The 26,873-nt window shown below is 36.6% G+C and overlaps 2 protein-coding genes across 3 annotated transcripts; one reads left to right on the top strand and one right to left on the bottom strand.

Moving 5' to 3' along the window:
• Positions 1–33: 33 nt before the first annotated feature.
• On the bottom strand, positions 34–4,510 carry LOC130711237 (calcium-dependent protein kinase 10-like). The gene is made up of 7 exons (XM_057560769.1): positions 3,616–4,510; positions 3,372–3,515; positions 3,141–3,293; positions 2,532–2,647; positions 2,251–2,418; positions 1,052–1,282; positions 34–800 (listed from the first exon to the last, which is right to left on the bottom strand). The coding sequence occupies exons 1-7, from the start codon at positions 4,274–4,276 to the stop codon at positions 627–629; spliced, it is 1,647 nt and encodes a 548-aa protein (XP_057416752.1). The 5' UTR covers positions 4,277–4,510; the 3' UTR covers positions 34–626.
• A 10,395-nt stretch (positions 4,511–14,905) lies between these two features.
• LOC130713885 (uncharacterized) lies at positions 14,906–26,050 on the top strand. Of its 2 annotated transcripts, none has more exons than XM_057563705.1 (16): positions 14,906–15,086; positions 15,193–17,917; positions 18,011–18,139; positions 18,225–18,413; positions 18,492–18,538; positions 18,648–18,942; positions 19,133–19,280; positions 19,368–19,577; positions 21,010–21,108; positions 22,476–22,672; positions 22,776–22,991; positions 23,066–23,341; positions 23,460–23,607; positions 24,412–24,545; positions 24,736–24,822; positions 24,911–26,050. In XM_057563705.1, the coding sequence occupies exons 2-16, from the start codon at positions 15,236–15,238 to the stop codon at positions 24,995–24,997; spliced, it is 4,944 nt and encodes a 1,647-aa protein (XP_057419688.1). In that variant the 5' UTR covers positions 14,906–15,086; positions 15,193–15,235; the 3' UTR covers positions 24,998–26,050. The 2 variants fall into 2 exon arrangements, with proteins under 2 accessions (XP_057419688.1, XP_057419686.1); XM_057563703.1 differs by having other exon boundaries at positions 19,365–19,577.
• The last annotated feature ends 823 nt before the right edge of the window (positions 26,051–26,873 follow it).

The following is a 26,873-nucleotide window of genomic DNA, read 5'->3' as shown; positions in this document are numbered from 1 at the left end:
CTATAGTGCAATAGCCTTGAAAACAAGTGACAATGAAAAGGGGAAAAAATGGGCATCCAAATTGAATTGCTTTAACCTGCTGACAACTAAACTTCTCCAAAAGCCAGCACTGAGACAAAATCACAACGCCATTCCAAACAGGTTTTCCATCCACAAGCTAATACAGGTTTGGTTATACAATTTACACAGAATCCAATATACAAAACCTAAGCCTACAAAGCCTCTAACCATAAGTAATTCTAGAGTATCTCAGCATTTCACCGGGTAACCAAACATATGCTTTTAGAAAAATCACATTTACCAATGAAATTATCAGATTAATAACAGGACAAAGATATACAAAGAATATGTGACCTTTTGAGGCCTGCAGCATGTGCCCCCACAACTTTTGCTGACAAGCTATAAAACTTCTCCAGTATGCAATTCTCCAACGCATGCTTCAGGCATCTAACATCAAAGCCAACTCCAACTCACAGCAATCAGCACTTCAAAACGCTTTAACCTAAAACTTGCTTGCTTTCACGAAGAGATTACACAAACCATACTTTCAAGAACAGCAAGTGGTGAAAGGAAAAGCGAAGCTGGGTGAGCACAAAGGTTACAGAAAGAAAAAAAAAACTTTGTACTCAAACCACAATAGCTTGGCCACTAATCCCATCATGAAGCTGAAGCGAGCCGTCCTTCATCAAATTTATGCTCAAGCTCTTGAATCTCTCCCTTGAATACTGTCTAGATGCTTTTCTCCAGTCAGTTCCAGCTTTCATCATTACCACAAACTCCTCATAACTGATGCGACCGTCCTGGGAGAGAAAATTGAAAAATGTTTTTAAAACTTGTGGAGAATGTGTATATGAGATGTAACATGAGAATTAAGCTGAAAATCCACATCTTCACTCCTCACATGGTTATTAGTTATTACCATCTGAATAATCAAGTTTTGCGAGAAACACTAACATATATGCTTTTGTTTATGTTACAATAGCAGTGTAACTAAAGAAAGAACGAGCACAAAGGAAAATTAAAGAATGAGTCATGAGCATGAAAGCAAAACCTTGTCAGTGTCAACTTCACGCATGATATCATTCAATACATCAGTATCAGTTTCTCCTGAATCCTCTGCCAAGGCTTCCTCTAGCTCACCTAACTCAATATAACCGCTCTCATCTTTGTCAAAAAACATGAATGCTTTGTGGAAATGCTCATCATTCTCCATTTTTTGCAAGTGAATCGTCACAGCTACAAACTCTCCATAGTCAAGTACTCCATTCCCGTCAACATCAGCCTAAGCAATTAATAACAGAGATTTGAATCACAAATTTATCATGACACTTGCATACTTGACAAGTCTAGGCTTGGGGCATGAGTGGAAATTCAATTTATGCTCCTTTCAAATAGATGAAGCACATTTCAAACAAAAAAAGGGAGTATGTGGAGGAGTATAGTTCAATAGAAGTGAGAGGTTGCATCAGCTTTAGACCAATGTGAGTTTGAGTCTAGTAAACTGGTACTGTTTATAATTGAGAAATAGAGATACTTTAACATGTACTACCATATTGCTCAGTAGTATAAATAGAATATCGAAGGACAATGGATTTCATCAACTCAATAACAACAAATCAGGGTTTGTTTTTTCATGATTCAGTCTCTGAACATTTTCTTCAATCTAAGGATAAACTAAAACAACCTTCATACTCAAACTAACAAGTTTCAGAAGTAATTTTTGAATAGCAAATATAATGGTAAAACAAAGTCTCCATAAGTATATCAGGCAATATTGACAATATACGCGCATTGTAATTGGCCTTTATCATTATGTGATGTGATGCGACACAAGATCCAAAACCAATTATGTGCATGTTTGGGTACACAATAGATTTTCACATTAAAAGGAGAATTGATTCTCGGAGAAGCTACTCCTAGTGTGGTAGCAGAATTGATTCTGAAAGATCTGAACGTGAATCCAAACATGCTATAAGACACATTTTTCCTACACATATAGACCAGGAAATCAGGCACACATCAGGTTAAGTAGGAAAGAGAAAATCTCCATCCCTTGAAAGCACAACATCATGTTCATTATAATGGTGCAAAATGCGCACTCTTCTAAGAAATCAAGCAACAGATCTCCAAAAAAGAGTGTTTTTTCGAAGAGCTCCATCAAATTGAAAAATAATCATGGTGAAAATCAAAGAACTAAAATTATATTGATCAATTACATTATAAATGGAATGAAGTTTAGAGAAAGCCTACCACGTCCATCAGCAACTTTATCTCTGGCTCAGCCAATTTTGAACCAACCTTCTGCAAACCAGCCTTCAGCTCCTCATATGATACTCTGCCATCTTTGTCAGTATCCATCAAGGTAAACATATCTTTGATTATTTCTACCTCTTCAACGGATAAATGTTCCGCAATTACCTGTGGCATTTATTCAAAGAAACACAAATCACCAACGTTTCAACTTCCATACTGCTTCAATAAAAAACTGAACTCAACTCAATTATCATTAATCAACGACAATAGATGCTAACCCGAAGAGCTCTCTTTTTGAATCTATTCATTACTGAGAACTGCCTAAGCCTTGCCCTCACAATATCTCCTAATGGTACATTTGAAGCTTTTTTTGCAATTTGTAGCCAGGAATGTTCTGCAACCATAATAAACAAACGTGCATATTTAGAATAACTTTCGATATCACGTAGTTGTGAGGGTTCAAATACGCAACAGTTTTACTTTTCTTTTAAGAGGGGAGAGGGCAATGGGGCAAACGGTCCAGTGAGAAGGATAACATTCCTTTTAAAATACATGTGAGCTTCTATTATGAAGGACAAATCAAATGCAGCATTTTTACAGTTACTAAAACTATTGTTTGAAAGTTGACCTCATAGAAGGAAAATAGTTTAAGCGTTAAAATGGATCACCACCTCAGATCACACATACCATTAAGCAAGATGGAGACTAACACAGGAACTGCCCAATATCCAATAAACCCATGAATTCACTTTTTCTCAGTGTTTACTACTATTTCTATAAGATAGAGAGAATAACAGTAACCTAAACATAAAATTTTCATCACGTACTAAATTCAGCACCAAGTCACTAGTCAGCATACACAATCCTAATGCGGGCAAACCACTTACCAAGCACCTGTTCAGCCGTTAAGCGCTTCTTAGGATCCTGTTCCAACATCTGCCGCACAAGGCTTTTGGCGCTATCCGAAATCTGAGGCCAAGGCTCCCTCTTGAAGTCAATAACCCCTCTCAAAATCGCCAAAGCAACCCCTTGTTCAGTCTCTGCAATAAACCAATACAAAAATCACACCAAAGTCCAAACACTCCACAATCACCAAACACAAACCACCAGTATAGTACCTGCCCAAAACGGAGGCACCCCACATAACAAGATATAAAGAATCACACCAGCACTCCAAATATCAATCTCAGGTCCATAATTCCTCTTCAATACCTCAGGTGCCATATAGTAAGGACTCCCCACAATCTCTGAAAACCTCTCCCCTATCATCAATTAAACCAAAAAACTATCATAAGCATTAAGCACAATTCATCAAACTAAAACAAAACAAGACCAAAATAGAAAGCTAGCCACATTTCACACCAGGTTTAAAAAACACAGACAGTCCAAAATCAATAGCTTTAAGAGCTGAATTCTCTTTCTTATTAGCAAAGAGAAAATTCTCAGGCTTAAGGTCTCTATGCATAACCCCATTGGCATGGCACATTCTGACAACCTCCGCAACAGTCCTCGCCACGTGTGCAGCCGCCCTCTCGCTGTAATGCCCCCGTGCAACAATCCGGTCGAAAAGCTCTCCTCCGCCGCAGAGCTCCATAACAAGGTGAACATTCTCATCATCCTCGTAGGTAGCCCTGAGCTTCACCACGTTGGGGTGGTCCGGCAGCGTGGACATGATCTCCGCCTCTCGCCGGATATCCTCCACGTCCACCGCCGTCCTCAGCTTCCGCTTCGAGATGGTCTTACACGCCAGCTCCTGCTTCGTTTCCTTGTCTGTACAGAGGTAGGTTATGCCGAACTCGCCCCGACCAAGCTCCCGACCGAGAACATACTTGTCGCAGATTCGGCTCCGCGGGTTCGCATCCTTCAGGACCCGGATCGTTGCCTCGGTTCCTCCCACCGCACCCACACCCAACTCTGAGTATGGGTTCGGTTTGGTTTTCCTCCTCCGCCCCCGGTTCGACTCGCTTGCCGTCCGGTTCGATTCTACCGACTCTGGTCTCACGCACGCGTTGCAGTTTCCCATGCGCGCTGTGATTCTGAACCCGCTCACACCATTCAACAAACTCTGTTTCTCTCTCTCTCTGGTTTTTGTTTTCGTTGGAAGGAAGAAACAGAGTGACTGGGTTTTGGTTGTGGTGATGGTGATGGTGACGGTGTTGCCGGCGAGTTCTCCGGTTGACAGGAGGAAGCTAAGTTAGGTGAGGAGGGAAAAAGTCCAATATCTTGTACTGAAACTTGTTTGACTCTACAAAGTACTACTACAAATTTATTTTGACTACAACAACTATGGAAATGATCAGTTTAATATTATATTATTTGTTGCATCATTATTAAACTGATTTTTTTTAACATATTATTAAACTGATTAAAAATTTAAAAATATTAAATGTTATAATTATGTAAAGTTATAAATAGTCCAGTCAAATGTAAAGATTTGGTCCATACGTTTTATTTTGCATGATTTTCTAAGGTTTGGTATTCAAGTTTTGTCTATGAAGAATAATTTATTTGAAAAGTTTTTTTTTAAACAAAATGAATTTAATGAATTGATATAAAGTTCATGAGAACAACCCTCTTATAATTGAGTCAAGACCTCAAAACCGAAACATTACAACCCAAAATACAACCTTTTTCTTGAAAGAAACACCTAACGTTTGAGCCTCGTGAAAACCTTCATTAGAATTTATTTGAAAAAGTTAATCTTATTGAGATATGAATATTTCATCTTTTAAATATGGTTGTTCCTTGAAAAAACGGTTATAGTCAAATCAATAGTATTTTTTATATTATATCTTTCAAGATGATATTAAAATTCGGGGCAATCGTAACGGTTCGTCGCTTGGCAATTCAGAGCCGGCAAGGGTGGGGGTGTTCTTCGGGATGATACGGAGCAGTGGGTGTTTGGGTTTTCAGGCAATGTTGGTGTGTTTGGGATTCTGAAGGCTGAGCTTCTGGCTATCCTCTGTGGTCTTCAGTTTTGCTGGGATCGTGGCTTCCGTCAGGTTGCAGTGTTTTCAAATTTCTTTGGTTGCTCTTTCTATCCTTTAGTTCAGAAAGGAGCTGGTCGTTTTCATGAGTTTGCTTCAATTGTGGGGCGCGTTCATCGCCTCATTCAGAGGGAGTGGTGTTGGAGCATATGCTCCGCGAGGGCAATGCAGTGGCGGATTGTTTGGCGAAAGACGGAGCGCATGTCTCCTCTCCTCTAAGCTTCTTGGATCACCTTCCTTTATCCGTTCAACCTTTGCTTGTGGTCTTTTTTTTCTTTTTTTTTTAAGCTGCTTTGTACCCCAAAAAAAACATGATATTAAAATCTAACAATTATATATCATTTTTTATCCAGTAACAAGTATATACCATATGTTAGATTTTACATAAATATTTGGTAAATTCTGTGGTACCCATAAAATATTTTGGGTATGGTACCCGCATTGAGTAATTTAATACTCCCTCCGTTCCTAATCTTTTGTTGTTTTAACTTTTGGCCTAAATTCCAAAACTTTTGTTGTTTTACAAATCCAATGCATTTTTTCTTAATTTATTCCATATATACCCTCATTTAATACTATACCTCTCACCTACCACCTCTTATTTTCACCAATCAAAATCATAACAAATTTCTTAACCAATAACTATAATTCTCTCTCTTCACTATAAGAGAACATTAAATAGGGGTGCTTATGTCAACAAATATATCAATGATTGCACTCTTAAACAATGTGCATAACCTTAAACAACAAAAGATTAGGAACGGAGGGAGTAGATGGTTATTATATTTTTTAGGTAAATTTTACATTTTCGCATTTCATTTTACTATTCAATTAATTTCATCTCATGAATTTTGTTTTTAATGAAAAATAGTTTTGTTGTAGAGATGAACGATAATGGTTGAGACGCAAAATGACCATGATTGACGGATGGAAAAAGCCTAAAAAAACACAACCTACAAATCTCATGTCTCTAATAATGAAACGTTACATCACTACGATAAAGTAGCATCAAAATTATAACTTGTACATGCTTTTTTATTATCGAATTATCTCATTTTGGGTACCATACCTTGATTTGGGTTAAGGTACCATAGCAAACACCTAAATATTTACATTTATGGAGCTAGCTATGATCCTGACCCACTGAGAAAAATATTATTTCCCTTCTGTAACAAGGTCAACAATTTATGATGACTTTTTCTCCTTTTTATAAAGTAAAAAAGTAGCATTGGTAGCTTTTTCTTCATCTAGAGGTTGGAATTAGGTATTGGCCGGTTAGTAGTTTTTCTTCCAACGAGAGTAAAATACCACCTTTCTTTAATATAAATATATATAATAATGACGTCTCATTTTTATATAGTTTAACACTTCAGTACTTCTCCCATATTTATATGCAATCACATCATATTTTTGGAGTTTAACTATTTAAGCCTATTATTAAAGGGTACGGTGGGAACTTCAACTTGGCCAACTTAACTTCTTTTTATATTTTTGGTAAGATGACAATGACAATGAGCAATGTTTGGATTTCATTATTTTTGTTAAAATCACTCATGCTGACGACAAAACAATGGGATATTCCAATCGATCATATTTCAATTCTTTCCCCTTTCAATTCAATCTTAATAGTACGGAGTACCTCTCAACTAACATTCAAATCAAGCCAAAGAACTTGTTTAGAGTGTAGGAAAACCAATAGAATACAATAATTTAGCTTAGTTTATTGTTCCAAACCATATATAAACCTTATTTAGCCGTCGTCATCTTCATAACCCCAAGCGGGTAACCACATGCTTACGTGGCATAACTCAATGTTCACGTAGCATAACTACCTAACAATCGTTCTAAACCTAACTCACTTAGGCTTTGTTTGGTTGGGAAAGAAAGTAAAAGAAAAGAAAAGTGGAAGGAAAGAAAGAGAGAGGAAGGAGAGAGAACGGAAAGGGAGATGATTTCTTAGGTTGTTTGGTATGAGTGAATGTGGAAGGAAAAGTGAGAGGAAAGAAAATGAGTGTAATGAATAATTACTATTTTATCCTTTACACATACATCTTTATAAATAATTTAAATATCATACTTTAAATGAATATTTCAATTTAAATGGGTTTTAAAAATAAATTCTGAAAACTAATCTACAAATTTAATAAAAAAACTAAAATAAAAAATTGTATGGTATCTTTCAAAGTATACACAATACATTTTATATTAAAAATTACTATTGTTATCGTATTATATATTAAAATATAACATAATATTTACAAATTTATTATTATAACTTACATTACATATATGTTAGCTACCATATGGGCTAACGTAATAAAAAAAATGATAAGCTACCATAACAATAAAAAATGGATAAGCTGGGTTTTGATAGAAATAAATAAAGAAAAAACAGGGGTATTTTAGTCATAGTAGTTAAAATAGGGTGTCATGCCACTTTTCCGTCCGATTTGGGAAGAAAAGTTTTTGAGATGGGTCCGACAGTTTTTTATCTTTCCTTTCATGTTTAAATTGAAACCAAACAATGGAAAGAAAACTTTTTTCTACCTTTTCCTTCCCCCCTTTCTTTCCTTTGTTTTTTTCCACCATTCCAAACACAGCCTTAGTTTACTTGGCCAACCATACTAGTTTAATGTTGATCTCCTCGTCAAGTACGAGTCTGACCCATTGAGACGATCAATTAATCAACTTAGACATTGTACTTTTGGGTCGAACTTATGATCTTAATGTTGAGAATTCAAATATGAGTTGGACCCTCATATTAATTAAAGATGAGTGAGATGAACATTTTATAAGAGATATGACTCATAAACTCAATGCTTAAGACTTTGGGTTAAGATGCAATATTCAAATCTCTTAGTGGTCTTCGATATGATGTTGACTCGTGAGCTTCCTTTGTCTCCTCGTCACTTAGTCTAGTGGCCGGATCTCGATTCAGAACATATATTGATTTAATTTACTTTGTAATCACAAAAATAAATACACGTGTCAAAACTTAAAATGAGATTATTTACGTTTGTGCAAAAAAAATCTTGACATTAGATTGTGGCGGCAACATGGTGATGCAATATGTCAAGTAGTAGTGGTGGTGGAGGTGGTGTTACCTAATAGCGGTGAAGGTAGTTGCGGTGGAGGGGTGGTGGTATAATTACCTGTGGTCATGACAATGGCAGTGACTGTAGTGGGGTACGTGGTGGTGGTTGTGATAGAAGTGGTAGTGACAACGATAATGGTGGTGGTGGCAATGGCGCGGAGGATCAGTGGTGGAGTGTGGTTGTTGCGGTGGAGGTGGCAACGGCAGTGAAAGTGATGGTATAGAAAACATAAATAAGATATGCATAAAAAAATTAAGCTACTTTGTTTATAAAAAAATCTCCTCATCGAATCAAGATCAACGACGTCCACATACTGCATGTATAGGATCAATTTTTTCCGAATGACATATATATATGGTGATGTAACAAGCGATAACGATGGAAAGGCAAGGCCCCGTTTCACTATAAGCTATATCTTTATTTTTGCACTGCATTGGCATGGCTTTCCAGTGAGACCAAATATTTTTAGGGTGAAAAGAGCATAAAATAATCCAAAAGCCCATGTTACCCTATGATTGTGTTGGGTGATAAGCTTGCAAAAAGGAAAATGAATGAATATGCACAGCTCACACCCCAATAAAAATGTTCAAGCTCCTTTCTGAATTCTGAATCTTCAAGGGAAAAAAGCTTTTATTTGCCTGGAAAGTTGGGAGAAAATCGGAAAAGCATTTCATTACGATTAGGTTGGTTCAAAATGATTGTTAACTTTACGTTCCATTTCGTTGTGAATTACAACTATATAATTTAAGTTCACTTTACGAGCTATCTGATGTTGATGGATGCAGAATGTGTATACTTTAGTATATACCTTAGCTTATAACGATAAGTCCCTGACTCCCTGCTTAGAAGAGCATATCCATACGACCAAATCCATTTTATGCCTCCAACCGCATTGGAATCTTCTGTGACATAACAATTCCAAATGATATAGTGTCTATATATATATATATATATATATATATATATATATATATATAAACTATAAAAATATCTCAAATATTTAATATATATGAAGAGAAAAACAAACTTATTAGAGAACTTATAACAATATGAGAAAATAAAAGAAATTTTATGTGAGAATATCATACTCAACCTTGAAGTAAATATTATGCAGCTAACTTTTTTTTTGTTACAAATGGAAGATAAACAACTAACAAACTAATCTAACATGTTCTGGCAAAGCAAGGACACTACAAACGCCGGAGGCAATCTCCACACCCGCCAGCTGCAGTTAACTCGATTATGCAGCTAACTTAAGTCTGATCAGGGTAATTGTGAGTTTTTCATATTTTAATACTCTAATGTAATATTAAAAAAAAAGTGTTTGAAATAATGAAGTTGAAATAGTTTTTTTTTTACTAAATTTTTAAACAATTTCAGTCCAACCTTTAAAACATAAAAATGGTCTTGTGCTTATAGTTCTTAGTTTCAATAAAACCTCTATTCTCATTATTTTTATTTAACGTATCATTGTCTCTCTACCACTAAACAACTTGACTGCTACTGCCACTCTAGCTACTCACGCACCCTGCCATGATCCAACACATTATGTGGACAATCCACCACCACCACATACTACCCTACATATTGCTACTGCTACTTAATATCGATCCTCCACCACAGTCGTCGCTAGTGCCACCATAAGTCCATCACCACTACCACTTCACTGCCACCATCGCCCTCCATGCACCACCACCATCACCACTACCACTTCACTACCACCATCGCCCTCCATGCACCACCACCATCGCTAAAGCAAGTAACATTCGCACCAACACCCGCTATCACCACCTTACAACCACCATCATTCACTACCACCGTCACTTGACAACCTAGGCCTCCATCACCATCATCATTGTCGTCACGACCACCACCGCCATCACCACAACCACCATTGAGCCATAAGGTAACATCCACAAACCGACTACCCAACACCGCTCCACAACACCACCATTGGCACACTTTACCATGACTGGCACCCTCCATTGAAGGACATATCTATGACTTTTTTCGTTCAGGGATGAATAAAACTATAAAAATATATACGCACATTATACTATACAAAGTGATGGTAATGATGATAGAAAATGTCTTACAAAGTAATGACTTTTGTGAATTTAACAAAGTTTTTTAAAACTGATATAATAAAAAGAACTAAACGTCAATTTTATTTTATTTTTTGGTTTTTAAACTAAACATCAATTTATAAAACTTATAACTAGTTTTAATTTTTAAAAATTTTGAAATACAAAACTAAAAGACACCACTAAATGGGCCTTAATGATTGGCACTCCACTTCAGTGACCTAAAACATCTCCTCTTAAAACGGTGTTTCACATTTTCTCTGTCTGTTCACCCCTTTTATGTTTGTTTTTTGGTCAATGTCCCTTTGGTGTATGATTAACTATTTGTTTTTTCGATGGTTTATACTATTGGGCCTATATCAAATGAGAAAAAGGGTTGGCCTTCTACATATTTGGGTTTAGAATAAAGAGTAGGTTCTTTAATCTACATTTGAGCTTTTGACAAAAAAATTAGGCTAGTTTGTTTTTACCAGAAAAATTATAGGCTAGTTTTTTAGCAAACAAAATTATTGGCCAACTATGTTTGATTGACCAAAAAAAAAACTATGTTTTGTAGGACATTTTAGTTAGCTTAAAATTTAATTAGCTTAAAGTTCATTTGATTAATTTAAAATTTCTTTTAAAGTGTTTGGTAAAAGAACTTATTTAAGTAGCTTAAAACTTATTAAATTTATTTTATATATATATATTTTGGTTATATAGAGGGCTAGCGCCCAGAAAAAAAAAAAAACTAAACAAGAACAGAGCGCTGGAGAGAACCTCCGGCAGCATCAAACAACAGTAGGCTTGAACAGCGAAGAGGAGAGCCTTCCAACAAATGAAGCCCTAGGGGGAGCTCATGGGACATGCTAGCAAGAGAATCAGCGACTTGGTTCGCCTCACGACGGATATGAACACACTTCACCACCCAACTTCGACTGAACCAAGCCCGGATCTGATTCACCAACGAAGCATACGGATGCAAGGGAGGGCAACCATTGTTAATCAGATTCACCGCAACTAGGGAATCACTTTCCAAGATAACACGCCTGAAGCCACAATCCCAAACCAAAAACACTGCTGAGAAGATAGCCCCGAGTATATCTTTTTATATTTTAAATAAAAGCTAAATATTAACTATGATGTTTTCTGATCAAACTAATATAAAGTTGTTATCACTACAACCGTCTTAAATATTTTTTTAATCTAGATAAATACAAATTTATATATTAATTAAAAATAATATTATTATATTATAATGTAATAAAAATATGATGAAAATAAATAAATAATTATGATGAATAATTTGAAATAAATTAAAATATTTAAATTCATATTGAAACAGTTTTAAAAGTAATATCATCTAGTTTTCTTATGTTTAAATAAAGTGATGATACATATAAAAACATTCATAAATATGTCATTTTGTGTCATCTTATAAATTTAGCTTGTTTTCGCCAATCACCATACACTCTTTTTGCAATCAGTTAATTTTTTAGCTTTCAATATTCAAAATTCAACTACTAGTTAGCTTATAAGTCTTCAACTAGTTTTTCGCTTTTAGGTAAATTATCAAGTAGACTTGCCAACTCGAAAATATTCTAGCTAACTTAAACTTATTTACTAGTTTAAAGTTTACTTGACTAACAGGGTCAGCTCAACACTAAATGAGACATAAAACAAACTTTAAAGTAATACATTTTTACCTAAAAAAAAATTCTTTAAAAAACATTTGTACGTAATTTTTTTTTTTTCCGAGCTTTTTGAGATGAAAAATCATTTATTAAATTATAATAATCAATTTGAGTTAACATGTATTTTTCAATCGATAATAAAGCTAATTCATATAATCTTTGTTGAGACATGTTGATCTAAGATAAGATTTTATTAATTTTAATTTTGAAAAACTTCTTTCCGCCGAAGCAACAATTACACGAATGAGAGGCTTTTTTTTTTAACTGAGACCTTGATTTTTATTTGAGGTCTTCTTTACAAAAGACTATTGGACTTATCACATGAATGAGAGACATTTTTTACTTAGTAATTTTTTGTTGGCCTAAAGCCCTTGCTTGGGGCACATGGGCCTTGAGTCGGCCTTGTTGACTAGCTTAAAAATTATTTTAGAGTGTTTGGTAAATGAACTTAGGCCCGTTTGAGAAAGCAACTTAATTAAGCGCTTATGGTCATAAGCAACCATAAGCGCTTATTCATAAGCTATTTTGAAAAATTTACTAAAATAAATTGAAAAAAAGCTATATATATAAGCATAAGCTCTTTTTCATAAGCTATCTCGAGTAGCTTATGAAAATAAGCTTAAAACAGCTAATGGTAGGTCATAAGTTGTTTGCATAAGTTCTCACAAACACGCACAAACGCTTATGCTACCAGATAAGCTCGAATAAGCTTTCTCAAACAGGACCTTATTTCATTAGCTTAAAGCTTTATTACATAAATATTATTTTTTTTTACAAAAAATATAAATAGTAAATCTTATCTATATAACTTATAGCATAATTTATATCTAAAATAATCTTGATGACTTTTTTTAAATAGACATTCTCCCGTGAATACTTTTATGTTGTTATAAGGAGGGGCAAGGCCCCGGGAAAAGCACTAAGACGATACTACCGCCTCAAGGATGGGACCAACGGGGACACAATCCCTCACAAGCAAACTATGACACTCCCAAATGGAGAATCAAACGAGTGCGTCCCAAAAGAAAAATCCAAACCAACATTGGCTAGGTAGTCCGCAACAGAATTTGCTTCTCTCGGTGCATGTTGAAAGACCAGAGAACCATTTACATCCTTCAACCTAAGAACCTCATGAGCAATATGCCCTTATTGGTGTGTACTAACATTCCGAATCTCCAATAATTGGAGCACTTCTAATGAATCGCTTTCCACAATCACTTGAGAGAGACCTAGCCCAACTGCCATGTCAATCGTTGTTACCACCGCCATGAGCTCGGCGAGGAACACGTTCTCCTCCATGTAATCTCCAAGCTTTCTGCTAAATCCCTTATGGCAAATCTCATCTACATCCCTCAAAATACCTCCACAGCTGGCCATGAGATTGTAACTTATAGCTCCATCGACAATGATCTTATGTCATCCCTGATCGGGGTTAATCCAACATCGGTCACCTCGTCGACCTGAGTTACGATCGAACACGCCTCGTCTCTTACCTCGAAGATTGGCCAGAGAACTACCTAGGGTCTGGGACACCGCTTGCTGCTCAAGGCCAAGGGCGCGCATGAGACTCCATATACGAGCGCTACAATAGTGGACCTAATTGAAAACCCATTCATTCTGCACTGTCCAAATGGCTAGCAAGGATGACATGAAAAATCAAGGCCAGTCCACCCCAGGATTACCATCAATCAACCCTGTAATGTTACCTACAATCCACTCATCCCAGCCAGCAGAGAAGAACTCATTCACCGCACTCCCCCCCGCTTGCTGCTCAAGGCCAAGGGCTCGCATGAGACTTCATATACGAGCGCTACAATAGGGGAACTGATTGAAAACCCATTCATTCCGCATTCTCCAAATGGCTACCAAGGCTGACATGAAAATCGAGGCCAATCCACCCCGGGATTACCATCGACCAACCTTGTAAATGTTACCTACAATCCACTCATCCCAACAAGCAAAGAAGAACTCATTCACCGCACTTTCCCCCTGCTTGACCCGCAAGCCATAAGTCAGGGACAACACTGCAGTCTCTAAACAAATGAATGTAGCCTCGGCGGAATGAGCATAAATTCTTATCAGTCATGTGCCTTCGCATCCTCTGATCATTAGTAAGCACTCCATCATTCATAAGTTTCCAAGCAAAAACTCTAACGCTTTGTGCATCTTGCAATCTCCATACCAACTTCCACGCTGAATACTTATTAGCTATAAATGTACATTACCAAATAACAACTATCATTTAAGATTAATTTAAATAATGATATTTTATATTTATATACTAAACTAAAAAATTAACATTTGAAAAATTTATACTTTATCACGTAAATATTAAATTCTATCTATATAATTTTAAATTTATAACATGGGCGAGCTTTATTTAAGAGAGAATGAGAAGTGAATCGAAAGGCTTCCGTTTTCTTCTTGATTTTATTTAGCCACTATGTTCACAGAAGCAATAACCGTAAATGAACGGGAACGGTTAGGAAATATTCAAGTACCTAAATTTTCATGACTTTATTGATATGATTGGGAAAAAAATTATATACTTTTTGCATTGAGTAAAAAAAAATTCTGAGGAGTATGAATTGATACAGGTACACTTAGGTACAGTTATATATGATAAATGTTATTCCAATCGCTAAAAGAAAATTATATTTAAAATAATAATTGTAAACATTTTTTTATTTTTTTAATAGATATTCTTTTGCTGTGAATACTAGTTAGATATAAAAATGTACATTTTTATCAAAATTCACTGAATTCCCATTTGATAAAATTATTATTATTTATTTATTCATCACTCTTGCTCTTCTTTGTCATGAAACCTCACCCTTGTGTGGGTAGGTGCTACTGCTGCTGCTTTCGCTCTCCATTTCTTCTCTCTTCACTCTGTTTTTTTCCCATTTGCACGTTTTCCCCACCACCGTTCTAGGTTTTCTTCTCCGATCCTCCTCCGTCACCGTCGCCGCCGGCAACCACTCTCTTCTCCGGGTAAGCTTCTCTCTCTCTCTCTCTTCTCTGTATTTATTCTGAATCTCTTCTTCTTCTTCTTCTTCTATCTCTTCACAGTTGTTGAAACCCAGGCACGTTTTTTCAGGTTTCATTTATGCACGTGAATCCAATTTGCATGAACTCAATTGATGGGACCCAAAAAGCGAAACCCTCCTTCTACTCGTTCAAAACAATCTCCGGCGGCTTCTCCGGTGCCGCAATCGGCCACCGGCGGAGCCGCCAATGCTCCCACTCCACCCGACCCTGACTCCCCCAACGCTCCTGATCAAAATCCCCCTAACCCTAGCAAGATCGAATTGCCTCCCACTCAATCGGAGGGTTCCGGTTCCGATTACTTCACCGCAATCAAGCTGGAATGCGAGCGAGCCCTCACCACGTTCCGCCGTGGTAACCACAACAGGGCGATGAAGCTCATGAAGGAGCTGTGTGTGAAGGAGGAGGGCTCGGTTCACTCGGCTTTTGTTCACCGAATTCATGGGTTTGTGTGCTATAAATTGGCGTCGTCTATTAGTGATACTACTGCGAAGCAACGGCATTTGAGGAACGCGCTTGAGTCGTCGCGGAGGGCTGTTGAGCTTTCCCCGAATTCGGTTGAGTATGCGCATTTCCATGCCACTGTGTTGTTGGAGGCAGCGAGTGAGGCGAAGGACTTTGAGGATGTGGTGCACGAGTGTGAGAGGGGGCTTGCTATTGAAAACCCCAGTGATCCTCTGAAGGAGACTTTGCAGGATGAGAGTGAGCAGAAAGAGACTACTTCAGAAGGGAGGATAGCAAACATGCAGAATGAGTTGAAGCAGCTGATTCAGAAGTCGAACATTGCTTCCTTGTCATCTTGGATGAAGAATCTGAGTAATGGGGAGGAGAGGTTTCGGTTGATTCCCCTGAGGAGGGCGGCAGAGGACCCAATGGAGGTGAGGTTGGTTCAGACTAGAAGGCCGAATGAGATCAAGAAGGTGACAAAGACGCCAGAGGAAAGAAGAAAAGAAATTGAAGTTCGAGTTGCTGCGGCAAGGCTGATGCAACAGAAGTCAGGGTCACCCCTATCTCCGAATGAAGGAGATAGGGATGACAGGGCACTGGATTCATCTTCGGGGTCAGGTCAGAGGATAGGCGAGAGGAGAAGGCATGGGAATATGAGAAAGAATGGCCTTACAGATGAAAGGAGAAATTGGGTGCTGTCATATTGGAATTCTGTGAGCATGGATAGGAAGAGGGACTGGCTTAGGATTAAAATTTGTGATCTCATGTCCCACTTTGGTTCTTCAAAGGATACTTTGCCAAAAGATATTTTATCAGAAGCTTTGTTTTATGCTGAGGCCAACAGAACATGGAAGTTTTGGCTTTGCTGCCACTGTGATGAAAAATATTCCAATCCAGAATGTCACAGACGGCACGTTGTGCAGGAACACATGGAGAGTCTATCGTCAAAATTGCGGAGACTTTTGCCCCAAAGCATTGATAATGAATGGATAGATATGCTTCTTAATTGTTCTTGGAAGCCTTTGGATGTCTCAGCTGCAGTTAAAATGCTTGACAACAAAGCAAAATTTAAGAGTTCACCATTGCCTGATGACTCTTACTTGGATAATCGTACTCATGACTACAATGATTGTTTTCAAGATGCAAGCAGCTCTTACCATGAGAATGAAGATTTAGCCTACAGTCTTCATAGTCGTACGACAGATAGCAGTGACTATTGTAAAATTGTAGAAAATGATGTTAGAGAGGGTGCTGACGACCAACAATTAACGGAAAATCCTGCTACTGATCGTTGGCCTGTATCTGATGACTTAGAGCGTGTAAAACTACTGGAGAAAATTCATGCAGTATTTGAGTTGCTTATTCGACACAAATGTCTTGCTGCTAGTCATCTTAACAAGGTCATGCAATTTAGTATGGGTGAAATACAGGGTCTTGCTGCTGGTTCTCAACTTCTGAAACATGGTGTAGATCAAACACCAATGTGCATATGCTTTTTGGGAGCTTCTCAGCTTAAGAAAATTCTCCAATTCCTGCAGGAAATATCTCATGCTTGTGGATTGGGAAGATATGCTGATAAAAGTGGCAGTCCCGTGAATGATACACCTAATATTAGTCAAGGTCCTGAGATCACAGATAAGATTATTCTCAGTGCAGATGCATCATGCCTTCTTCTGGATGAGTGTCTACTGCCAAGACAAATCACTCCTAGTACAGCCCAGGGGGCTGTCTTGGATGACATGACTGCACCAAGTTCTCCTGATGGATATTTTAAATATAATGATGCTTTGCTATCTTGGATATTTTCGGGTTCACCTATTGGGGATCAATTGACGTCATGGATGCGAACCAAAGAAGATAAAATACGACAAGGTGAGGAAATTGTCCGGGTACTTGAGAAGGAGTTTAGTCACCTACAGAGCCTATGTGAGAAGAAGGGTGAGCGAATAGGTTATGAGGAAGCACTGCAGTCAGTAGAAGATCTTTGTCTTGAAGAAGGTAAGAAGAGGGGAAGTGGTGGTGAATTTGTCCAGCGAAGCTATGAGTCTGTCTTAAGAAAGCGGAGAGAAGAGCTCATTGAGAGTGAGAATGATGTGATGTATGTCAGCAATAGGTTTGAGTTGGATGCTATATCAAATGTATTGCAAGAAGCAGAAGCAATGAATGTTAATCAATTCAGCTATGAGGAAACTTATGCTGGTGTGAATTCTCAGTTGTGTGACTTGGAATCCGGTGAAGAAGATGATTGGAGAATGAAGGACTACATGTATCAAATGGATGGATGTATAGAAATTGCTATCCAGAAATTGAAAGAACACGTATCTATAGAGGTCAGTTTGTGGATTCTTGTCACATTTCTACTAAGATAACAGTGATGATGACCTTTTTACCTTATTTTCTAACCTATTTTGTTAACTGTGCAGCTCAGCAAAATTGATGCCCGAATAATTAGAAATGTTGCCGAGATGCAGCAATTGGAACTCAAGCTTGAGCCTATTTCTACTAATGATTATCGTGCAATATTAGTTCCTCTAGTGAAGTCATACCTAAGGGTTTGTATTCAAACTGCTGAAACATGTATTATTATTATTATTTCATCTTTCACTTAGCTATATGCTCCTCTGTTTGATCTTTTAGGCACTTTTGGAAGATTTGGCTGAGAAAGATGCAAGAGAGAAATCTGATGCTGCAAGTGAAGCATTTTTGGCTGAACTTGCTCTTGATTCCAAGAAGATTGTTAAAGGGGGAAGTGAGAACACAAGACAGGTGGAGAAGACAAAAGATAAGAAGAAGAATAAAGATCACAGAAAAACAAGAGATTTGAAGGTACATCTTGCATGTTGAATTTGTTCATATATTGTGCCATTGTCTATTGCAGCTGCTTAAATTTTCTATCTCTTGCAGGCTACAAGTGGTAATGTGCAGCACTTGCTTCAAACTCAAGCTATTGAGTAAGTATATATTCCTTTATTATTCTGGGTTTTCATTTTTTTATTATATAATCTGCTGGGTACACTGAAAACTCTTATAAAAAATGTTCTCGATGTGCTTCTGTTGCAGTTCCAACCAGGTTGCGCCTGATAGTGACTTTCAAGATCATGAGGTCGTTTCCATGAATGGTGATGATTTGGAACAGCATGAAGATGAATTTAGACGTAAAATTGAGCTAGAAGAGGAGGAAAAAAAGCTGGAAGAAACTTTGGAATTTCAACGAAGGATTGAAAATGAGGCCAAACAGAAGCACCTTGCTGAGCAACAAAAGAAATCATCTGGGGAAGATTTAGACGACATTACCGGTAAACTTCAAGATTGTCAATTAAAAGTGGTTGCTGACGGCTCAGATGCTCACAAACATGTAAGGCTGCATATGTAGATATGGATCTCTTTTTGGACTTTCTGCTACTGCATGCCAAGGGACATAATTACTAGTTACCAGCTTTTAAGTTACCATTGCATGGTTAATGGGACTGTATGGCAAATGTACAAATATACTAAGAATTAGGAATTGCAGGAAATTCACCACTGAACTTGGCACATTTTTTCAGGAGCATTTGCCGAAGGAGAATGGGTGCGCAAGCAATCTTGATGGTTATCTTATTACCACAGCAAATGGTTTCGTGGTGCCAACCACATCTTCATCTGATTCAGCTGCCCAAAATATTATCCATTTGCATCAGTCGGAAGTTAAACAAGGTAGGTGGTGTCTTAAAATGCTGTGTTTTATTTGTTTATTTTTTGCTTGATGTTCTCCACATTTTATGCTTAAATTTTTTGCAGCAGATATGCCTAATGGAATTGTTCCAGAGAATGGTCTACCTTTGCCTGATCGGCGTGTAGGCAAAAAGCATAAACGACATAAGAATTCTTCCAAACTTGTTGACGGAAAGTTTGAATCTCTCTCCCTGGAAAAGGAGAGAACGGGTGGTACACACATTGACAATAACTTAAGAGAGCAGGCTAAATTCCATAACAATCAAGATGCAAACAAGGGTTAGTTTAAACTTTGCTCAAATATTCTTTACATGTAATGCTGGTGCATGGTTATTTTCTTATCTGATGTACTACCTCTGTTCCAGAATGTTAGTTGTTTTAGCCTTTTCCATTTATTCCAAAATATTGTTTTAGAAGACATTTTATCTCACTTTTGTCGACTTATACCCTCATTTAATAAATTTTATCTGACATCACCTTTTATCTTGAGCAACCACCATTCTTCTCTATCCACTACTAATTAGTGGGTATTACTGTGAGTTAGTTGTGAAAAACTAGAGAAAAATAAGTGGATATAATAAGGATATTTAAGTCAAGTTTAATATCAATAAATGATATCTTATTCTTTGTGCATAACCATAAAGGCATAAACAACAAACATTTTAGAATGGAGGTAGTATTTGACTCATCATTCCTTACAAAAATAGTGTTCAACTCAATTATCTTCTGGCTCATAGTTTATGCCACTTTTTATCTGGATGCACAAAATTTAGGAGCTGTGAGGTTGACTTTCCCTTATTTCGAACTTAAGATTATTACAACATTCTATTCTATCATTTCAGCTTTAGTTGCTTATTATTATTATTCATTTACTTGGGTAAGAACTATGGGTTCAGACGTTCAGCATCTTGATTTAAACCTCATGTTTTGCCTTTTTCCACCCCCTAAAATTTTCTTCATCTTTTTATGTGGAAATGGAGCATATAAAATCAAATACAGGCTGCTTGTTTTAGGTCATTGTTTTACCTTGTCCATTCATTCAGAAATGCCACTATTCTCTGTGAACATATATTTTTCATATGTTATAGATTAACGGACTGTTGTGTCTTAGATAAATTAGTTGTGTATGATAAACTTGAATCGGGTCCTTGTATAATACAGTTTCTTTCCATATCTGCCTTTTCTTCTTTGGCACCTGAGTTATTTCTTAGCCCAGTTATCTTCTCTTGGAATCGCTTTTACCTTTCTCTGTATTGTAATTTTCGGATATTGTATATGGTATATTAATTTCCAAGTGTTGCTTAAAATTGTGATATCTGATGGCCTTAGTGTTTTATCATTTTGGTGAGGTAGAAGGGCCTTATTTGATATCACAATAGAACGATATCATGATATCAGTTATACTTTCACTGACAATGTTTAGATTATAGTTTTTCAGCACCAGGGCATCCTTTCTTCTCTGATAAAGAAGTTTTTGGACAAATTATACTGCTGTGCTGTTAAATTAGAATTAAAATCAGACTTTATTCTGTTTGAAAACTCATTAAAAACGCTTCATGCTTCTTTCTTGTGAGAATTATGTCAATATTAAGTTGATTCTTTTTTATTGATGCCAAAATCTTATATCAGTTTATAAGCCTAATTGAAGTCATTTATAGTCTTTTTTCCCCTAAAATATGAAATTTAATTTGTTGTTGCTTGGATGCACCAGAGACCAACGGATCAACTGTGGTAAGAGAATTACAAGTGGAAGACGAGGAGGAGGAAAGATTTCAAGCTGATCTTAAAATGGCCGTACGCCAAAGCCTGGGTATAATATTTCTCTCTCCCTACATACGCATGCAGACTGATGGTTGATATCTTATGCATTGAAGAAGCCAATTTTTATTTTTTATTTTTGCTTATTAACATACAACTTTTTCTTCATGCAAATTCCACCTGCTGTAGATGAATGAAAGGAAATGAAACTGTTTGAATGTGGATTTCCTTGAAAGTTTTCCTTTCTCCTATTATGATCCCTTGGCCTGTTGCTTTCCATGCTAAATATGATGCTGTGAAATCAATACCATAGTGTAGATTTAGCAAACATCTGCACTAGGTTCGTGTAATAGGACACAGCCAGCACTTTTGGGGAAAGGGCTTCATTGACTGCTTAGTTTATTTACATTGTGATGGATATTTGTTAGAAACTTGAGATGATTTTTTAGAAATAGGGAAATCAATCTCATTACAAACAGAGTTAGCCCTCTGTTAGTCTAAAATTCAGAAGAAAATATGACTTGAAGGTAAAAATGGAGATTCTGTGGCTAACAGTTTACTACAACCCACCCCAACCCCTCTCTCCTCCCTTCTATATCTTCAGTTGCCATTAGAAAATGACCGCTCCAGGGAAGGTGCCAAGGTGCCTCTCTCCATTTACAAGCAGCCCAACATGTCCATTTAACCCAATCTTCAGCCCATCCTTCTTTTTTCTAGCATACACGTTTTATGAGTCTATCAACAAACATGCAGCTTCTTGATACGGTATTAGATGCCTTTTTCCGTAAATTAAAATAAATTTCAGCACAAGGTACAGTGATTCGTGCGCTATCTTTACGCAAAGCCCGAATGTTCTTGTGTGAGGTGTGTCGCAAGATAAAAACCATTTTAAAGCCTCAAATTTTAAGCTGTTGTATTGGTTGGTTCTTGAGAATATCTATATGGGCTTGCTTTAGGTTTCATATAATTCCCATTGCCAACTTTATCCACGATTTGATGATTAGATTTCCTTGTAATCTGCTTCTTGATATCATTTGTGTCCTAACTATTAACTAATACCATTTGCGCTCTCATGGATGGTTCTTCAGAGGCCCATTGTATATTGTTGAGCTATATGTTGCAAGGCTGCATTTGCCATTTATCTACATTAACGTTTTCTTGCTAATCACTTTCCTTTCCTTTTTAGTGCATTGAATTGTATAAAATATTTTTTAATTAGCCATTTCTCCAGCTATCAAATGCAATTATAGCCATAACGTTTTTTTGGATACATGTCCATGATACATGTCCATAACTTCTCATCTAATGTTTTCTGTTTACGTTAAATTAGCGTTAATAAATCTTACTGGCTTAAAAAAGAAATTCTGGGTTCATCTTAAACTTTGGTGACTCTCTAACATTAGAGATTCTTCTTATCAGACACATATCAAGCACGTGGAAATTTGCCTTCAGTTTCCAGCTTGAGAATGTCGCAGAGAGCTGTTTCACAAGTAGATTGTTCGGGTTTTCCACAAGTGGAAGACTCAACTGATGATGTGAATGGAGCTACTTCGCTTGGTACTGGACTGAGAAATGAAGTGGGCGAATATAATTGTTTTCTCAATGTTATTATACAGGTAGCTCTTTTGAAATCTTTTTTCCAATTTCGGATGCACTTTTATTTCATTAATGTACTATTTCTCATGACTTAAAAACAATTTTGTCTCTGGTTGAGCTCAGTCATTGTGGCATTTAAGACGCTTTAAGGTGGAATTTCTTGGCAGATCAAGATCGGAGCATGATCATGTGGGTAATCCCTGTGTTGTCTGTGCCTTGTATGAAATATTTATTGCATTGGACCTTGCATCAAAGGATTCCAGGAGAGAGGCAGTTGCGCCTACTTCCCTGCGGATTGCTCTAAGCAACCTGTACCCACATAGCAACTTCTTTCAGGAGGTAACTTCACTGACAGAAAATGGATAAAATATATTTCTTCTGTGGACAATGTGATTAATATGGAGTTTTGACAGGCTCAGATGAACGATGCTTCTGAGGTACTGGCAGTGATATTTGATTGCCTGCATCGATCATTTATGCGTGGTTCAAGTGTTTCTGATGCAGAATCAGTGGAAAGCAACTGCACGGGGTCTTGGGATTGTGCAAACACTAGTTGTGTAGCACATTCACTTTTTGGAATGGACATTTTTGAACAAATGAACTGCCACAATTGTGGTCTTGAGTCCAGACATTTGAAGTATACTTCCTTCTTTCACAATATAAATGCCAATGCCCTCCGAACTATGAAGGTATATTTAGGAAGGATATTTATTTAACATTTAATCATTTATAGTATTTCTGCTTTCAGGAGTATGAGTAGACAATTATGCTTGCTATGTACCATAACTGAATCCCTTCACTTTCCAGGTTATGTTTACTGAAAGCTCCTTTGATAAACTTTTGAATCTTGTTGAGATGAACCATCAATTGGCTTGTGATATGGAAGTTGGTGGCTGTGGCAAGCTAAACCACATCCATCACTTTCTTTCAACTCCACCCAATGTTTTTATGACAGGTACCTCACTTGTTGTGCGTGGAATATTCAATTTTCACAATGTTTGGCAAAACTAAAAATTCAGAAGTTAACTTCTAGCTGAAAGCTGCTGAGCTAGTTAATTTAGAAGGGTCTGGTAAAATTAGCTATTGAACTAGCATTATGAAATCACATAGAAAGACGTTTATGAGTTTTTATATTTAACATTGTTTTATTCATACTGGACGTGTATATATAATATTTATTTTAAAAATAATTATCTCTTTAAATCATTTAATTTATGTTAAATTATTTATCACCTTAAAATTTTCAGATTATTTTTTATCTTTATTCTGATGTTTAAAATTTTATTAAATAAAATAAAATAATATAGGTGAATTGAATTAAATAAGCTGTCCCCGAATGATAGCTCAAGTGGTAAGAGCTAGGGGACATATGTGTTGGTGGGAAGGTCCAAGGATCAATCCCTGGAGGGTGCATTTTATCTTTCCAATGTACCAAAAAAAAAGGAACTAAATAAGCTTATTTTTTCTAAATTAATAAAAAAATTATTTTTTATGATATTTTGAAATAAAAAATTAATTATTTCTGAAGAAAGAGCAGTGGAGAAATTTAATCAAACCAGTAAAGGTAAATATGTGAATAAAAAGTTGAAAACAAGTTACGACCTTAAGCTAGTGAGATAACTTTTTTACCAAACGCAACTAGTTTGGTCAAACAAACTTATGAGTTAGTCACTGAAGTTTTAAGCTAGTTCTAATTGCATTGCCAGACTTTCTTTTCTATGCTATTTTTGTCCTGCTCTTACATGATTTCTATTCACAGTTCTAGGCTGGCAAAATACATGTGAGAGTGCTGATGATATAACCGCAACTCTGGCAGCTCTTAGCCCTAAAATAGATATCAGCATCCTTTATCGTGGTTTAGATCCTAAAAGCACCCATAACTTGGTTTCAGTGGTATGTATTTGAATGACAGTATGCAAGAAATGTTTCTACTTGTATTTAGCTTTTATTATACAGTGGACACATGCAATATAAACATTTGGTAAATAAAGATATTCTAAATATTGCTTTTTCTATTTGTTCATAATTTATAATTGAAGCAACATTTCTTTTTATTCCTAATATGTGTAATTTAAACTTGTAGGTTTGCTACTACGGCCAGCATTATCATTGCTTTGCTTATAGCCATGACCATGAACAATGGATTATGTATGATGACAAGACTGTCAAGGTGAGTCGGATCTATGAATAGATAAATAGTTAAATACAGTTTTATGTCATTATTGCTATGCTAATATTTTTTGGGGTTAAATGACCAGATAATTGGTGGATGGGCGGATGTTCTTACAATGTGTGAAAGAGGGCATCTACAACCTCAGGTTCTTTTCTTTGAAGCTGTAAACTAGATTTCTGGTGGAACTGATAACATCTTTTGCTGGACCGGAGAATGTTGAGTTTGACATCTAATTGGTTTCTGGCGTGGTCCTGTTTATGCAACTATGTTGCGTTGCTGCATACCACAAGTGGTTTCAACAAATAAAGTTGCAAGTTTCACCAATGTCAACAAGTTTTGGCGTACATACATCAGTTCGGATATATAGCATTTTAAAATTTGTGATGGTTTTAATAGGAACAACTGGTTCTCATGGGGCATATGATGACGAATACATATAGTGTACTATGTTATGGGGTGGCTTAGAAGAACCCAGAGAGTAGTGTTTGGCACTGAGACAGATTGGTTCGTTTTGAGAATATCAGATTCATTTCTTGTATCCATCAAATAAGCAGGTTTTGGTATTGCTGGAAGAATCATAATTTGTTGAGGTTGGCCAGCAAAGTGTGAGAAGCTCTTAGGCTGTGTTATGATGGAAATGGTTGCTTATTATTGTTGGGTGGGAACATGTAGCAATTTTTACAAGGGGGGACTTTGTTCTTCAGTGGTGAAAGAAATTTCCCTCCCACCCCTCCTCCACCCAAACAGAAAAATAAAGAAAAGAAAGTCCTGTATAGTATTTATACAATTAGATTTATCAAAATATCAGCTTGTTGCAACTAGGCTGAGAAAGGAGCATCCTTTAATGTTCTACTGGACAACTTTTCTCTCCTTCAGGATACCTATGATGAAACATGCTGCATTCAGGCTTTGAGCCACAGTAAATTCAAGAGCTCCATCCTTTTGATCCATTTAGTGTACTTTGTTCTTTACTTCCATTTTTTAGTGGTAGGGTGGGGGAGGGGCTGGATCTCCATGAGTTTGTTTAAGTATTAGTTAAATTAATGGACTAATGATATTAAATTATAGTTTGCAGATGATAACCTTAGCTTTGAGTGAGGAAAAAGCTGAAAGGTTTTGACAATTTTGTCCTGTACTTTCTGGGAATAGCGTCAAGCCAGATGGATTATTATACTTCATTGTTTCATATAATATTAATGCAAAATGTTGTGCAATTCAGCTTCTATATTTGTACTTGTATGTTCCCTCTGTTAGTCATTGTTTTCTACATTTTATGTGGAAGCAATGCTTCTGTTGCAGGTTGAGCTTCATACTGAATGTTCAACTTTACCAGTAAGATTTCGAGGAGTTCCATTAGTTCGCCATAGTGCATGGAGATATTTTAATCTTGCTATGTTGTCTAATGCTTTTTTTTTCCATCTTTCATTGACTGAGGTAGTATCTTTCTTAGATTATTTTTAAATGTTTCCTCAAATGAATAAAAATGAGGCAGTGTTTGGATGCTATGGTGAAATTGGATGTTATGTTGAAAGTTGAAACAATTACAATTTAATTTAAATAACCAATTGGCAGCCAATTCTTACAGGGGTTTCTCATAATTTGTCATTCTCTTAGCATATGATTTACTTTCAAAATGCAAATTAGTAAATCTAAGAGCTCAAATCAAATCCAAGTAGCTATTTACATTCTCAAAGATTCATGTAGACTCTAGGATGAAGGTGAATCTTGATATACTGAGCTGTGAGTTATCAAATGTGACCTAGCAGAAAAAGGAAATTTTCTGAGATATGTCGTGTATTATTTTTTATTTTGGAAATTCTAGGGAAATATTTAGGTTTTCCTTAGACTCATAGCTGCCCAAACAAGGCAAGATTCAGAATCAGATGACAATAAAGATGGACATCTTTGCCTAGCTAAACATTCACTCTCGGCTATTCCCACTTTATAATATGCAAATATGCTGGGTCTTGAGGCAATTATGCAGCGATGAATGATAATGGTCGTTTTCTAGAGGCATAATGTTCATACATCACAACTTCTAAAAGTCT

The sequence above is a fragment of the Lotus japonicus genome, chromosome 4 (genome assembly GCF_012489685.1).
Source record: "Lotus japonicus ecotype B-129 chromosome 4, LjGifu_v1.2".
Taxonomy (NCBI): Eukaryota; Viridiplantae; Streptophyta; class Magnoliopsida; order Fabales; family Fabaceae; genus Lotus; species Lotus japonicus.
This window is presented reverse-complemented; position numbering and strand designations above follow the sequence as displayed.

What these genes read in the sequence shown, in the direction of transcription:
- LOC130711237 (XM_057560769.1), bottom strand. Translation starts at nt 4,276, where the DNA reads ATGGGAAACTGCAACGCGTGCGTGAGACCAGAGTCGGTAGAATCGAAC. An exon ending in TCAAAAAGAGAGCTCTTCGG is followed by an intron (nt 2,419 to 2,531) that starts GTTAGCATCTAT and finishes TAAATGCCACAG; the next exon opens with GTAATTGCGGAACATTTATC. An exon ending in TAAAGTTGCTGATGGACGTG is followed by an intron (nt 1,283 to 2,250) that starts GTAGGCTTTCTC and finishes TTAATTGCTTAG; the next exon opens with GCTGATGTTGACGGGAATGG.
- LOC130713885 (XM_057563703.1), top strand. Translation starts at nt 15,236, where the DNA reads ATGGGACCCAAAAAGCGAAACCCTCCTTCTACTCGTTCAAAACAATCT. An exon ending in GAAAAACAAGAGATTTGAAG is followed by an intron (nt 18,414 to 18,491) that starts GTACATCTTGCA and finishes TATCTCTTGCAG; the next exon opens with GCTACAAGTGGTAATGTGCA. An exon ending in GGCCGTACGCCAAAGCCTGG is followed by an intron (nt 21,109 to 22,475) that starts GTATAATATTTC and finishes TCTTCTTATCAG; the next exon opens with ACACATATCAAGCACGTGGA.